Source organism: Oncorhynchus nerka, linkage group LG24 (genome assembly GCF_034236695.1).
Source record: "Oncorhynchus nerka isolate Pitt River linkage group LG24, Oner_Uvic_2.0, whole genome shotgun sequence".
Lineage (NCBI taxonomy): Eukaryota > Metazoa > Chordata > Actinopteri > Salmoniformes > Salmonidae > Oncorhynchus > Oncorhynchus nerka.
The window spans coordinates 28,887,249-28,902,433 of NC_088419.1; the positions used below are offsets into that span (position 1 = coordinate 28,887,249).

The window sequence follows — 15,185 nt, forward strand, 5'->3', positions numbered from 1 at the left end:
CGTGAGAGGAAACTTTCCTGATTCAAACGCTAATTTCTGCCCGATGTGAGTTCAACGTCGGTTTCCAGGCAAGGATTCCTCCCAATGTGTTCACCAACTCATAAAGCATGTTAGAAAAATGCTCAGTGCCAGTATGGAGTACCACATAATGAGTCATACTACCCATAAAACCTAGCAGTTAAACGAGGAAATGGTTCCAATAGTTTTTCCACCATTCATTTTTCCCTTAGGGGATTTTAGAAACACTTAAAATAAAGGCATGTAGGCTTACCGTGACATGACGTTTTGATAACCGTGTAAATCTTTCTTGGACAAGGTGATTTTTATCAATATATTCACCTACATTTATCCCCCCAAAATAAAATGCTAATTAGCTGCTGATGTGGCTATCATAAAGAACTACAAATGCCATGATCTGGACGAGACTGCCGAATCGAGGCAAAGGTAAGAATCTCTGGATTAACTATCTAATATTAGCTAAATTTAGTAATGAATAAATTGGCTACATGTCTTTAAACTGTCAAATTTGTGAACTGTCTTCTGCAAGTTTTAAATTGACACATTACCTGTTGGCAAAGGTGTCAGCTAGAGATGACGTGCAGGAGCTTGCAGGGATTTGTAGTCTTGCATGTCTACTTTGATGCTAATTAGCATTTTAGAATCTGAGAGTAAATGGAGACAAATATATTGATAAAAGTAACCTTGTCCGAGAGAGATTTACATGATTATCAAAACATCACGACAGGATAAGCCCAGACGAAGCACAGCCCTTATTTTAAGTGTTTCTAAAATTCCATATGGGAAAAATGAATGGTGGAACCATTTCCCTGTCTGACCACTAGGTTTTATGGATATTATGACACCTCCAATGTGGGGCTCTATACTCGCAAGGTGAGGTATTGAAAAAAGGGGTGTCAGTCATTTTGACCACTACCTTTTTGAGAAAAATTATATTACTTGTTTTAACCAAATCTCTTTGCCTGAGCAATGCATTAGTATAAAATAATATAATTTCCCCATTTATTGGGAGCATAAATATACAGGTAACTGCTAAAATAATGGAAACACTTGAGTAAATTAGGGATACAAAGTATATTGAAAGCAGGAGATTCCACACATGTGTGGTTCCTGAGTTAAACAATGAACATCCCATCATGCTTAGGGTCATGTTTAAAAATGTTGAGAAGACCATTATTTTGGCTACCATGGCTATGCCTCCATAGGATGACTATGTCCCCCCACTCCACAGGGCACGAGTGGTCACTGAACGGTTTGACAAGTATGAAAACCATACTCCATGGCTGTCTCAAGTCACCAGATCTCAACCCAATTGAACACTTACGGGAGATTCTGGAGCGGCACCTGAGACACTGGTTTCCACCACCATCAACAAAACACTTAAATGATGGAATTTGTCATGGAAGAATAGTGTCACATCCTTCCGATAGTTTTCGATACTTATACAATCTATGGCAAGGTGCATTGAAGCTGTTCTGGCTCATGGTGACCCAATACCATATTAAGAAACTATGTTGGGGTTTCCTTTATTTTTGGCAGTTACCCGTAGCTCAGTATTTGAATTATTTATTTTACACAGTCATTTTTGCTCCTCTTTATCAAGGGTGTCAATAATTTAGGAACCCACTGTATATGGGAGCCAGTTAGAGTGCTTCATGTCTGGATGTCAGGGCCAAACACACCTTCATCATGGCACTAGACCGACCAGCTGAGGAGGCAGGAGACGGAGGAGAGGAGGGGGAGTCAAGACACCACTTTTCATGTACTTTCAGACTGTTGTAAATATCTGCTTTGCCCCTGTTCACCCCATCAACACAGCACTTAGCCCTCTAAAGTTTAAGCCTACATAAACATAGCCTGTAGCCTGACTGAACATCAGTGTCATATTGTAGAAGACTGATAGAAGGGGAGGGCAACAGTGATTGATGTCTGTTGCAACAGCGTTGCCCTAGAAAACCCACAGCAACAGTTAAGTGAGGGGAATAACAAGCGTTCTCCAACAGCCGATAAAGCAATAAGGAACACGAGAGAGATGACCGTTGTTTATCACAGTGATGTCCTCTTTGTTAAAAATTAAACACGCTATGATGATGATAGCTCTTAAGAAATACAATTTAAATTGACATTGACACTGAAATTGGCCGTGACTAGTCTTACACACTGATGATGCACACGGGAGAGAAAGTGATTGAGTGAAGGTTAGGAGAATGGAGGAGTCAAGATGGGAGTCAAATCTCTTAGTAAATGGGGGCTGGGGAGGGGATGTAGACTTGAGAATTTCCCCCTTATTTTCCTATAAAATCAGTAGGCCTATAAGCAACAATAGGACACATTAAAAACAAGACAATGCATTAAAACCAAACTCTTTTAATACTACCGTAGAATCATGTCAACTACTTTTACATGGCTACCATGAATATTTGTACAAAAATGCAGTAAAAATAGTATTGATTAATATATACAGATATGTATCCTTAGTGTAGGCAGGCAGGTTGTACATGTAGAATGACAAGTACATTGAAGGTGTTGCACAAGTTTTACACAATACAGATATTGGTTCCCCCCCATCACTGATACTACTTCCCAAATCCAACAGACTCTCAGAAGAAAACAGACAATAATATGATTTCAAAAATAAATGGAGAAAAAAAAATCTGTAAAATACAAATATCTGGACATTTTGAATCACATACAGGTACATATTGACAACATGCAGAATTATTACTGTGTTTATGTTTAAGGATATGACTGCAGGACAAGCTTATAGAGCAGATTCAACAGACCAGGGGTCTAGGCGAAAAACACCAAAATCTAGAAACAAAGTCATTGCATGTATTCAAGTCACCTCATTTTGGGTTGTAATGGTGTCTGTAGTACATCATTTGGACAGGGGCATGTTATTGTGTTGTTGGTAACCATCAGATAAATGCAGCATGTACGAAACAAAACAAGGATGAAGGACTACTGTTACCCCAACCATTTGAAAGAAAGAAATGTTACATGATTCAAACCTGGTGTTTTTAGAAATAGATAGGGACCGTATTCAATTTCATTTGATGTCTGTGTTTTTCAAAAAGGATAGTGGCACATTATTACCAACAACATTTGATCTGCTTTAAACGTCAATTATAAGCAGATGGGGAAATATTGCAGGTAGAAGAAAAGGGCATTTAGCGCAACCTACTGGAGCTTGGTGAAGTAAACCATATTATCAATCAGCACACTTTGAACTGGGTCATCAAATCAGACCATTGGATTTATCATCATCATCATCATCATCATCATCAGAGATCGGGCTTGAAATGACAGACACTGTGAGGTTACAGGCTGAGTGGTTAGAGTGTAGAAAAGCACCAGGGTGGAATCAGTGTGTCAAGAAAATGTAGAATCTCAGTGTTGGTGTAGTGTCTAAAACAGGAAGGGGCAATAGCAAACTGATCCCAACGCCAGTTCTCCACAAACAGACAGGGCATTTTAAATGCATTTTGTACAGGGCTTGTTCTATAGTCCTATAAGTTATTCAGGCATACCAAGACACTCATTGCACCAACACAGGAAAAACTCAACAAAACACACAAAGGGAAACAAAAATGATTGTGTGAGTGAGTGTCATTTCCCTTGACCATTTTCACAGAAACTGTGTAATAGCACTTGGGAAATTTTGTGTAACATAATACGTAGTTTTTTTTCATCCTCACAAGATCGTTGTGATGCATTTTCTTATTCCTTATGAGTCTGAATAAATGTTTCTTTCTCGCTCTCTACAGAAGCACACAAACTGCAAGGAAACCCCATGCCTGAACCACTGTTCTCAAACAACACAATATCTCTATAAAAATGCACATTATAGACTGTCTTCACGTGATGACATCTGATTGGCTATCCATGTTTTCCCTAGGAGGAAAGGGTTATTCTGTTTTTTTTTTCTTAGTTCACTTTTCCCCCCTCTTTCTTTAAAACAGACTGTCAGGGACAAGACATGGACACAGAAAAATTCACATTGAGGAAAAATCACAGAAATATCATTGTACATAATGTTTTCACTTGAAGGCGCATGGCTTGTAACAGGTTTAAACATTGTTTTCTGTGAAGAACACCGATAGCCAGAACACCCAGGGAGGAGAGAGAGAAGATAGAGAAGAGAGAGAGGTCACATTGACAGTTACATACAGCAAACGGAGCAAAGTAAATACACAAACTGTATCAGACCAGTGCATGCATTGGCAAGATAAAAAAAATCCCATGGTCGACAGACAGCACTGACAACATGAGGAACAACCTCTGACAACTTTAAGTATTGAGTATTTATAATATTCCTTAGGGTTACTTCAATTCATGCAGCGCCAGTCCCTCACCACCTCAGTGGCTAACATGCCCTATTCATCATTAGTGCTTGTGGTACATACGCAGTGGTGCGAGAGCAAAGCTAACGTCCAGCAAACAGTCCATAAAAGCGACCTATGGGCTTCTTTAAACTGGCATGCACCACAACCGCTAAGAGCTCAAAGCAAGGTGCTGCCCCATCACTGCTAACTGTGTGACATTACATCAACAGAATCATAAAGAGAGGAACCAATCACTGAGGGCATGGTGGCTGCAACTAGAAATGTGAAAATGATAGTGGACGGAAACTAACTCTGTGATCATACATGTAGCACATCAACGGCTGTATGTCGGCGAGGACGAGGAACAGAGATCACTCCCCCTCTGGCCCAGGCGGACAGCCTTAAGGCGGGAAGGCTGAACATGAGGAATGTTCCTGTGAGAGAGATGGGTGGGGGTCAAATTCTCCTTCCTCCACACGAGGATGTTACGGCAGGAAGTGGCAGGGGGACAGAGTTCAGTTGGACACAGGAAGGTCAGGGCGCCGGGTCTGGATGATTTTTGGTTTGGGGCAATTCTTCGGTTCCTCTTCCTCCTCCTCTGTGTCGCTATCGCACACGTGGACTACGACGCTGGGAGTGGACTCTGTTCCCGCATGCAGCTCAAACTTCTCTCCTGTAGACAGAGTGAGTGAGTGAGTGAGAAGAGAGCGGGAGAAACAGAGACAGAGAGAGAAGGTAAGTACAAGGCAGACGTTTCAGAATTCAAAGCAGCAGATCTCAGAACATTGTTCTACAGTAGAATACATGACCTCAAGAGGGAGCCCACGTTCAGTATGACGAGGCAAACTCTAGGATTTTCTACTCATGAATTGGGGGCATTTCAGTGAGCAGAAGATGAATATACAGTCTTTGTAATTATCTGGTTATAAGGACCTCAACACAGGGAAGATAGATAATATGGGGCGGCAGGTAGCCTAGTGGTTAGAGCGTTGGGCCAGTCCCCTAAAGGTCGCTAGATCGAATCCCTGAGCTGACAAGTTAAACATCTGTCATTCTGCCCCTGAACAAGGCAGTTAACCCAGTGTTCCTAGGCCGTCATTGTAAATAAGAATTTGTTCTTAAACCTGGAAGTTCTGTGACATATTAGGAATGTCTAGGTATCTGAGGTATAGCAGCGGCATCCCTTGGGCCAAGCGGTATGATTGTAGTACAGTAATGTTGGCCAAATCCAAAGTTGTGGCAAAATGGCTTAAGGGCAAAGTCAAGGTATTGTAGTGGCTATCACAAAGCCCTGATCTCAATCCTATAGAAAATGTGTGGGCAGAACTGAAAAAGTGTGTGTGAGCAAGGAGGCCTACAAACCTGACACCAGCTCTGTCAGGAGGAATGGGCCAAAATTCACCCAACTGATTGTGGGAAGCTTGTGGAAGGCTACCTGAAATGTTTGACCCAAGTTAAACAATTGAAAGGCAATGCTACCAAATACTAATTGAGTGTATGTAAACTTCTGACCCACTGGGAATGTGATGAAAGAAATAAAAGCTGAAAGAAATCATTCTCTCTACTGTTATTCTGACATTTCACATTCTTAAAATAAAGTGGTGATCCTAACTGACCTAAGACAGAGAATTGTTAGTAGGAATAAATGTCAGGAATTGTGAAAAACGGTGTTTAAATGTATTTGGCTAAGGTGTATGTAAACTTCCGACTTCAACTGTAGCTTCAAGTGCTTTAACCAAATACTGGTGGATTCAACTGATAAATGAATGGACGACCTGACCAGAGAGGTCCCGGACCTGAATAACAGTTTGCAGTTCTCCCAGGGTCAGCTCGATGACAGCAATCTGTAAGTCATTGAAAGAGTACATCAGTTCTGTGTGAATCTATGATAACAATGATGGATGAATCAGACTCTCAAGGGACAATCAAGGTGGAACAACATGGTTGTGGACGGAATTGCAGAATCTCCACATGACGGAGACTGATGGACCACAGGAAGTTTGAGGTGGAGTGCGCCCACAGGACTGTAAAACCCACCAAAAAGCCCAGGTGACAAGCCCAGGACGATAGTGGTCAAGTTCCTGATGTTCAAGGACAAGGTAGCTGTTCTGGAAAGAGCCAAGAACTTGAGAGGAACGTATATCTTCCTCAATGAGGACTATTCTGAAGCTGTGCGCCAGAAGAGGAAAGAACTGATCCCAGCCATGAAAGCTGCCAGAGCGAGTGGGGACATTGCTTACATCCGCTATGACAGGCTCATTGTCCACCCTCCTTCCCAGAAGCCTGGAGGGGATGAGAGAGCCAAGCCTATGGGTTCGTAGCTTCAACCCCGCAGCACACACACACACACACCAATTGATTAATGGACAACTGAATGTATATTTATTTTCCTCTTGCTTTGTTAGCTCTTTTCAGTATTATGTCTCTCTGATAAGCTACCCAGGAAAGGGCTGAAAATAGCACTTTCCTGGGTAGCATATTTAATATATAGTGCCTTGTAAAAGTATTGACATTCACACCCTTGGCGTTTTTCCTATGTAATTTAAATTGATTTTATTTTGGATTTCATGTAATGGACACACAAAATAGTGAAATGAACTAAATAACTTTAAATTAAAAAAGGAAAAGTGGTGTGTGCATATGTATTCACCACCTTTGCTATAAAGCCCCTAACTAAGATCTGGTGCAACCAATTACCTTCAGAAGTCACGTAATTTGTTAAAGAAAGTCCACCTGTGTGCAATCTAAGTGTCACATGATCTCAGTATATATATATATATATATATATATATATATATATATATATACATGCACCTGTTCTAATAGGCCCCAGAGTCTGCAACAACACTAACCAAGGGGCACCACCAAGCAAGCGGCACTATGAAGACCAAGGAGCTCCCCAAACAGGCCAGGGACAATTGTGGAGAAGTACAGATCAGGGTTGGGTTATAAAAAAATATCAGAAACGTTGATCATCCCACGGAGCACCATTAAATCTATTATTTAAAAATGGAAAGAATATGGCACCACAACAAACCTGCCAAGAGAGGGCAGCCCACCAAAACTCACGGACCAGGCAAGGAGGGCATTAATCAGAGAGGCAACAAAGAGACCAAAGATAACTCTGAAGGAGCTGCAAAGCTCCACAGCGGAGATTGGAGTATCTGTCCATAGGACCACTTTAAGCTGTGCACTCCACAGAGCTGGGCTTTACGGAAGAGTGGCCAGAAAAAAAGCCCTTACTTAAAGAAAAAAACAAGCAAACATGTTTGGTGTTTGCCAAAGGGCATGTGGGAGACTCCCCAAACATATGGAAGAAGGTACTCTGGTCAGATGAGACTAAAATTGAGCTTTTTGGCCATCAAGGAAAATATATACCCCAAGAGACTTGCAGCTGTAATTGCTGCAAAAGGTGGCTCTACAAAGTATTTGCTTGGGGGGGGGGGGGAATAGTTATGCACGCTCAAGTTTTCAGTTTTTTGTTATTTCTTGTTTGTTTCACAAGAAAAAATATAAATAATAAAATTTAAAAAAGTGGTAAGCAAGTTGTGTAAATCAAATGATACAAACCCCCCAAAAATCTATTTTAATTCCAGGTTGTAAGAAAATAGGAAAAATGCCAAGGGGGGTGAATACTTTCGCAAACCACTGTACGTAGCCTTAGAAATAAGGTTCATGAAATCAATAACTTGCTAACATCAGATAACATTCATATATTAGCCATTTCTGAGACTCACTTAGATAATTAATTTGATGATACAGTAGTAGCAATACAAGTATATAACATCTATAGAAGAGACAGAAATGATTATGGGGGAGGTGTTGTATATATTCAGAGCCATATCCCTGTAATGCTTATAGAAGATCTTATGTCAAGTGTTATTGAAGTGTTGTGGTTGCAGGTTCACTGGGCACATCTAAAGTAGAGATGCACCGATATGATATTTTTGCCCGATACCGATATCCGATATTTTCCTTGACAAAAAAAGCCCAGATACTGATAACCGATATTAACATTTTAGCGGCATTTTAAGCATTCTACTACAGTTAAATAGTTAACACACACACACACAGGGACACAGCGGTCTAAGGCACTGCATCTCAGTGCAAGAGGCATCACTACAGTCCCTGGTTCAGATCCAGGCTGTATCATATCTGGCTGTGATTGAGAGTCCCATAGGGCGGCGCACAATTGGCCGGGGTAGCCGTCATTGTAAATAAGAATTTGTTCTTAACTGACTTGCCGAGTTAAATAAAGGTTACACACACACACACACACACACACACACACACACACACACACACACACACACACACACACACACACACACACACACACACACACACACACACACACACACACACACACACACACACACACACACACACACACACACACACACACACACACCACTGACCCAAAAGTTATTTTGTTGGCATTTACGTATGACCCCCTTACCAGTAAAACATAATCAAAATCTATTTCCTTCATTTACTTGCTGTGCTGTTTTGTTGTTAATTTGTTCAGTCGTTTCATTCTCAACTAGGATTTCATCATACATGTCAAGCAGTGAAGTTTCAGCTCTGTCTGTCCGTGGCATCTCATCCTCAGTGCGCACTGTCATTGTGTCCGTTTCCATCTTGTCCAGCTGTGTATGTAACATTTCACGTAAACCCTGTTTCTTGTCTGCATTGAAGTAGCAGTCCTTGTACCTAGCATCGAACATGGTGGCGACACAGTAAAGAGGCTCAGAGAGAATGCCACCAAATCTCTTGTTCACAGCCTCCAGTACTTTTGTAAGTTTTAACCCCACGGTCTGTGTGGGCAGTTTTGTTGAGCAGGCGTTTCAATGCCATGACAGAGGGAATCACGTCTGCTGCAGAAGCAGTTGATTAGCTTATTTCTCAAGTCAGTTGTTCGAATGGCTCTAGGAGTGTGTTCATGTTTCCAAGTTTCAAACGTGTTCTCAAATGCCATTGAAATGGCAGCAGCGGTATGAGAACCAGCACATTCTTGAGCATGCAATACGGCTTTCCTCTGTATGAAATCCTCGTCGACCCACTGTCCTGTCAGACTCAGTATGCTCATGGGGCTAACATTGGCTGGTCCAAATGTCAGTCATGAAGCTAATAGCAGTGACGCCCATAGCAAGTAGCTCATAGATGTACGTTTCAGCGGTACTGTGTAACTCCGGTAGGGCAACATCTGAAGAATAGTGTGTACCGGGGCTCGACCAGTCGGCGAAAGCCAACATCATCCACGACAGAGGACGGTTGACTGTCAAGGGCAATGATTTCCATTATCTTGGCGTTAAAGGATTTCACCTTTGAGTTGTCTCGCTGAAATGTTCTTACTCTTTCAAATGACTGCTCGTCTTGAACTTGTTGAGTTGTTGGAAGTGTGCGCTTAGTGTGCGCTCCATGGCATCATTACGTAATCTACTTACGTCATATATGTAGGTATGCACGTCAGCTTTGACATCGGACTTGCGCATCGGCGTTAAATTAGACATCGGGCCGATGCCAATGTTGCCATTTTTAGCTAATATCGGCCGATTCTGATATACTCACCGATATATCATGCATCCCTAATCTAAAGCCTTTTAGGACACCAATTGCGAACAGTCAGTATCTGAATAATATGTGTGAAATGCTTGATAGTGTATGTGTTGTAAACAGAGAGGTCTACTTTCTTGGGGACCTGAATATTGACTGGTTTTCATCAAGCTGTCTGCGCAAGAGGAAGCTTCTCACTGTAACCAGTGCCTGTAATCTGGTTCAGGTCATTAATCAACCTACCAGGGTGTTTACAAACACCACAGGAACAAGATCATACACATGTATCGATCACATTTGAACTAATACTGTAGAACTTTGTTCTAAGCTGTATCCATACCCAGTGGATGCAGTGATCACAATATAGTGGCTATATCCAGGAAAGCCAAAGTTCCAACAGCTGGGCCTAAAATAGTATACAAGAGATCATACAAAATATTTTGCTGTGACTCTTATGTGGATGATGTTAAAAATATTTGTTAGTCTGATGTGATTAATGAGAAGCATCCAGATGCTGCACTTAATACATTTATGAAATTGCTTCTTTCAATTATTGATAAACATGCACCTGTTAAAAATTTCGTAGGGCCGGGATCCCGTTAACGGGTCGATATGACAACAGCCAGTGAAAGTGCAGGGCGCCAAATTCAAACAACAGAAATCTCATAATAAAAATTCCTCAAACATATAAGTATCTTATTGTTAATCCAACCACAGTGTCCGATTTCAAATAGGGTTTATAGCGAAAGCACCACAAACGATTATGTTAGGTCAGAGCCAAGTCACAGAAAAACACAGCCATTTTTCCAGCCAAAGAGTGGAGTCACAAAAATCAGAAATAGAGATAGAACTAATCACTAACCTTTGATGATCTTCATCAGATGACACTCATAGGACTTCATGTTACACAATACATGTATGTTTTGTTCGATAAAGTTCATATTTATATAACAAAATCTCAGTATACATTGGCGCGTTATGTTCAGTCGTTCCAAATACATCCGGTGATTTTGCAGAAAGCCACAAATTTACAGAAATACTCATTATAAATGTTGATGAAAATACAAGTGTTATACATGGAACTTTAGATAAACTTTAGATAAACTCCTTAATGCAACCGCTGTGTCAGATTTTTAAAAAGCTTTACGGAAAAAGCAAACCATGCAATAATCTGAGTACGGCGCTCAGAGACCCAACAAGCCAAAAAGATATCCGCCATATTGTGCAGTCAACAGAAGTCAGAAATAACATGATAAATATTCACTTACCTTTGATGATCTTCATCAGAATGCACTCACAGGAATCCCAGTTCCACAATAAATGTTTGTTTTGTTCGATAATGTCTATCATTTATGTCCAAATAGCTACTTTTGTTAGCGCGTTTTGTAAACAAATCCAAAGTCACGAAGTGCGTTCACTAGTTGCAGACGAAATGTCAAAAAGTTCCGTTACAGTCCGCAGAAACATGTCAAACGGGTTTGGCATTTACAATTTACAACACTCATTTACAACTGCGACCTGGCCAAGATAAAGCAAATAAACAAAAACAACAACACAGAGTTACACATAAACAAATGCTCAGTCAATAACACAATAGAAAAATCTATGTACAGTGTGTGCAAATGTACAAGATTAGGGAGGTAAGGCAATAAATAGGCCATAGAGGCTAAATAATTACAATTTAGCATTAACACTGGAGTGATAGATGTGCAGATGATGATGTGCAAGTAGAGATACTGGGGTGCAAAAGAGCAAAAAGATAAATAATAACATGGGTGAGGTAGTTGGGTGTGTTATTTACAGATTGGCTGTGTATAGGTAGAGTGATCGGTAAGCTGCTCTGACAGCTAGAGTTAGAGAGGGAGATTAGAGGGGGAGATATAAGTCTCCAGCTTCAGTGATTTTTGCAATTCGTTACAGTCATTGGCAGCAGAGAACTGGAAGGAAAGGCAGCCAAAGAGGTGTTGGCTTTGGGGATGTCCAGTGAAATATACCTGCTGGAGCGTGTGCTACGGGTGGGTGTTGCTATGGTGACCAGTGAGCTGAGATAAAGTGGGGCTTTACCTAGCAAGGACTTATAGATGACCTGGAGCCAGTGGGTTTGGCAAAGAATATGTAGCGTTGGCCAGCCAACAAGAGCATACAGGTCGCAGTGGTGGGTAGTATATGGGGCTTTGGTGACAAAATGGATGGCACTGTGATAGACTACATCCAGTTTGCTGAGTAGAGTGTTGGAGGTTATTTTGTAAATGACTTCGCCGAAGTCAAGGATCGGTAGGATAGTCAGTTTTACGAGGGTATGTTTGGCAGCATGAGTGAAGGAGGCTTTGTTGCGAAATAGGAAGCCGATTCTAGATTTAATTTTAGATTGGAGATGCTTAATGTGAGTCTGTAAGGAGAGTTTACAGTCTAACCAGACACCTAGGTATTTGTAGTTGTTCACATATTCTGAGTGGGGGTTGCTGCAGGGGGTGCAGAGCTGTTGGCCGAGGTAGGGGTAGCCAGGTGGAAAGCATAGCCAGCTGTAGAAAAATGCTTATTGAAATGATCGATTATTGTAGATTTATCAGTGGTGAGAGTGTTTCCTAGCTTCAGTGCAGTGGGCAGCTGGGAGGAGGTGCTCTTATTCTCCATGGACGTTAGTGTCCCAAAACTTTTTGGAATTAGTGCTACAGGATGCAAATTTCTGTTTGAAAAAGCTAGCCTTAGCTTTCCTAACTGATTGTGTATATTGGTTCCTGACTTCCCTGAAAAGTTGCATATCGCGGGGGCTATTTGAAGCTAATGCAGAACGTCACAGGATTTTTTGTGCTAGTCAAGGGCAGTCAAGTCTGGGGTGAACCAAGGGCTATATCTGTTCTTAGTTCTACATTTTATGAATGGGGCATGCTTATTTAAGATGGTGAGGAAATCACTTTTAAAGAGCAACCAGGCATCCTCTACTGACGGGATGAGGTCAAAATCCTTACAGGATACCTGGGCCAGGTCGATTAGAAAGGCCTGCTTCCTGAAGTGTTTTAGGGAGCGTTTGACAATGAGGAGGGGTGTTCGTTTGACCACGGACCCATTACGGACGCAGGCAATGAGGAAGTGATTGCTGAGATCCTGGTAGAAGACAGCAGAGGTGTATTTAGAGGACAGGTTAGTCAGGATGATATCTAAGAGGGTACCTATGGTTACGGATTTAGGGTTGTACCTGGTAGGTTCCTTGATAATTTGTGTGAGATTGAGGGCATCTACCTTAGACTGTAGGACGACCGGGGTGTTAAGCATAACCCAGTTTAGGTCACCTAACAGTATGAACTCTGAAGATATATGGGGGCAATCAATTCACATATGTTGTCCAGGGCACAGCTGGGGGCTGAGGGGGGTCTATAACAAGCGCAACGGTGAGAGACTTCTTTCTGGAAAGGTGGATTTTTAAAAGTAGAATTGTTTGGGCACAGACCTGGATAGCATGACAGAACTCTGCAGTAGATTGCAACTCCACCCACTTTGGCAGTTCTATCTTGGCAGAAAATGTTGTAGTTGGGGTTGGAAATTTCAGAATTTTGGGGGGTCATCCTAAGCCAGGATTCAGACACGTCTAGGACATCAGGGTTGGCGGAGTGTGCTAAAGCAGTGAATAAAACAAACTTAGGGAGGAGGCTTCTGATGTTAACATGCATGTAACCAAGGCTTTTACGGTTACAGAAGTCAACAAATAAGAGCGCCTGGGGAATAGGAGTGGTGCTGGGGGCTGCAGGGCCTGGGTTAACCTCTACATCACCAGAGGAACAGAGGAGGAGTAGGATAAGGGTACGGCTAAAGGCTATAAGAACTGGTTGTCTAGTGCATTTGGAATAGAGTAAAATAAGCAGATTTCTGGGCGTGGAAGAATAGATTCAAGGCATAATGTACAGATAAGGGTATGGTAGGATGTGAGTACAGCGGAGGTAAACCTAGGCATTGAGTGACGATGAGAAAGGTTTTGTCTCTAGAGGCACCAGTTAAGCCAGGTGAGGTCTCCGCATGTGTGGGGGGTGGGACAAAAGGCCTATATAAGGCATGTTGGGCAGGGCTGGGGGCTCTACAGTGAAATAAGACAATAATAACTAACCAAAACAGCAATAGACAAGGCATGTTGACATTAGGAAGAGGCATGTGTAGCCGAGTGATCATAGGGTCCAATGAGCAGCAACAGATTAGACAGGGAGCCGTTCAGTAGTTGCTACTAGGCTAGGTGAGCTGGAGACACGGCGATTCAGACAGCTAGTGGGCCAGGGCTAGCAGATGGGCCTTCGGCGATGTCGCAACGGAAAAGCCTGTTGAAACTAGCTCGGACGATTACGTCGGCATACCAATCATGATGGATTGGCGGGGCTCCGTGTCAGCAATAAAGGGTCCAGGCCAATTGGCAAAAGAGGTATTGTAGCCCAAGAATTAGCTGGTAGACCTATTTGGCTTGCCGGGAGATGGGTCTAGCTCAAGGCTAACTGGTGCTTACTACGGGACAGAGGCGTTAGCTAGCAGTAGTCACTCGAATGCAGCTAACTAGCTGCGATGATCCGGTGTAATGGACCAGGGCTTGCGGCAGGAATCCAGTGATGCGGTAGAGAAAAAAGCAGTCCGATGTGCTCTGGGTTGATATCGCGCTGTGCAGACTGGCAGGTATTGACAAGCCGAAGCTGGCTGATGTCCGAGTTAACGGTGAAGACCGCTAGCAGTGGCTAACTGACTACTAGCTCGCAGCTAGTTAGCTGGCTAACTTCTGATGGGGTTTCCGATTCTAAAGTATAAAAATAGTAGATCCGTACCACATTGGGTGAGGCAGGTTGCAGGTAAGTATATTCAGTTCGTAGATGGAAAGTGAGATTAAAATATATACAAAATATATATGAAAAAAACAAACAAAGGAAAATGACTATGTACACGGTACAAGACAAACACACGTCCGACTGCTATGCCATCTTGGAAGAGCCAAGATCCATGGATTGATGAGGAATTGAAAAACAGTATGGTTTAAGAGATGGGGCAAAAGGAGTGGCTAATAAGTCTGGCTGGACATCTGACTGGCTGACTTACTGCAAATTGAGACATTTTGTGACTAAACTCAACAAAAAGAAGAAACCAAGATCTATGATATAAAGAATGATGGAAAAAAGTACTTTAAATGAAATTATGGGCAAAAAGACAAATTCAACTCTATCTTTCATCGAATCAGATTGCCTATTCATCACATAGCCATTTGATGTTGGCAATTATTTGAATGATTACTTCATTGGCAAAGTGGGCAAATTTAGGCAG

General features: G+C 42.0%; 1 protein-coding gene across 5 annotated transcripts in view; it reads right to left on the reverse strand.

Annotated features, from left to right (window-relative positions):
• Nucleotides 1-2,369: 2,369 nt before the first annotated feature.
• Nucleotides 2,370-15,185, reverse strand: part of LOC115107800 (calcipressin-2-like) — a 126,801-nt gene continuing 113,985 nt past the window's right edge. For all 5 annotated transcript variants that reach the window (XM_029631452.2, XM_029631450.2, XM_029631451.2 and 2 more), the window contains one exon: nucleotides 2,370-5,016. In XM_029631452.2, the coding sequence (XP_029487312.1) occupies nucleotides 4,859-5,016 (158 nt within the window). In that variant the 3' untranslated portion in view covers nucleotides 2,370-4,858. The remainder of the gene's footprint in view (nucleotides 5,017-15,185) is intronic.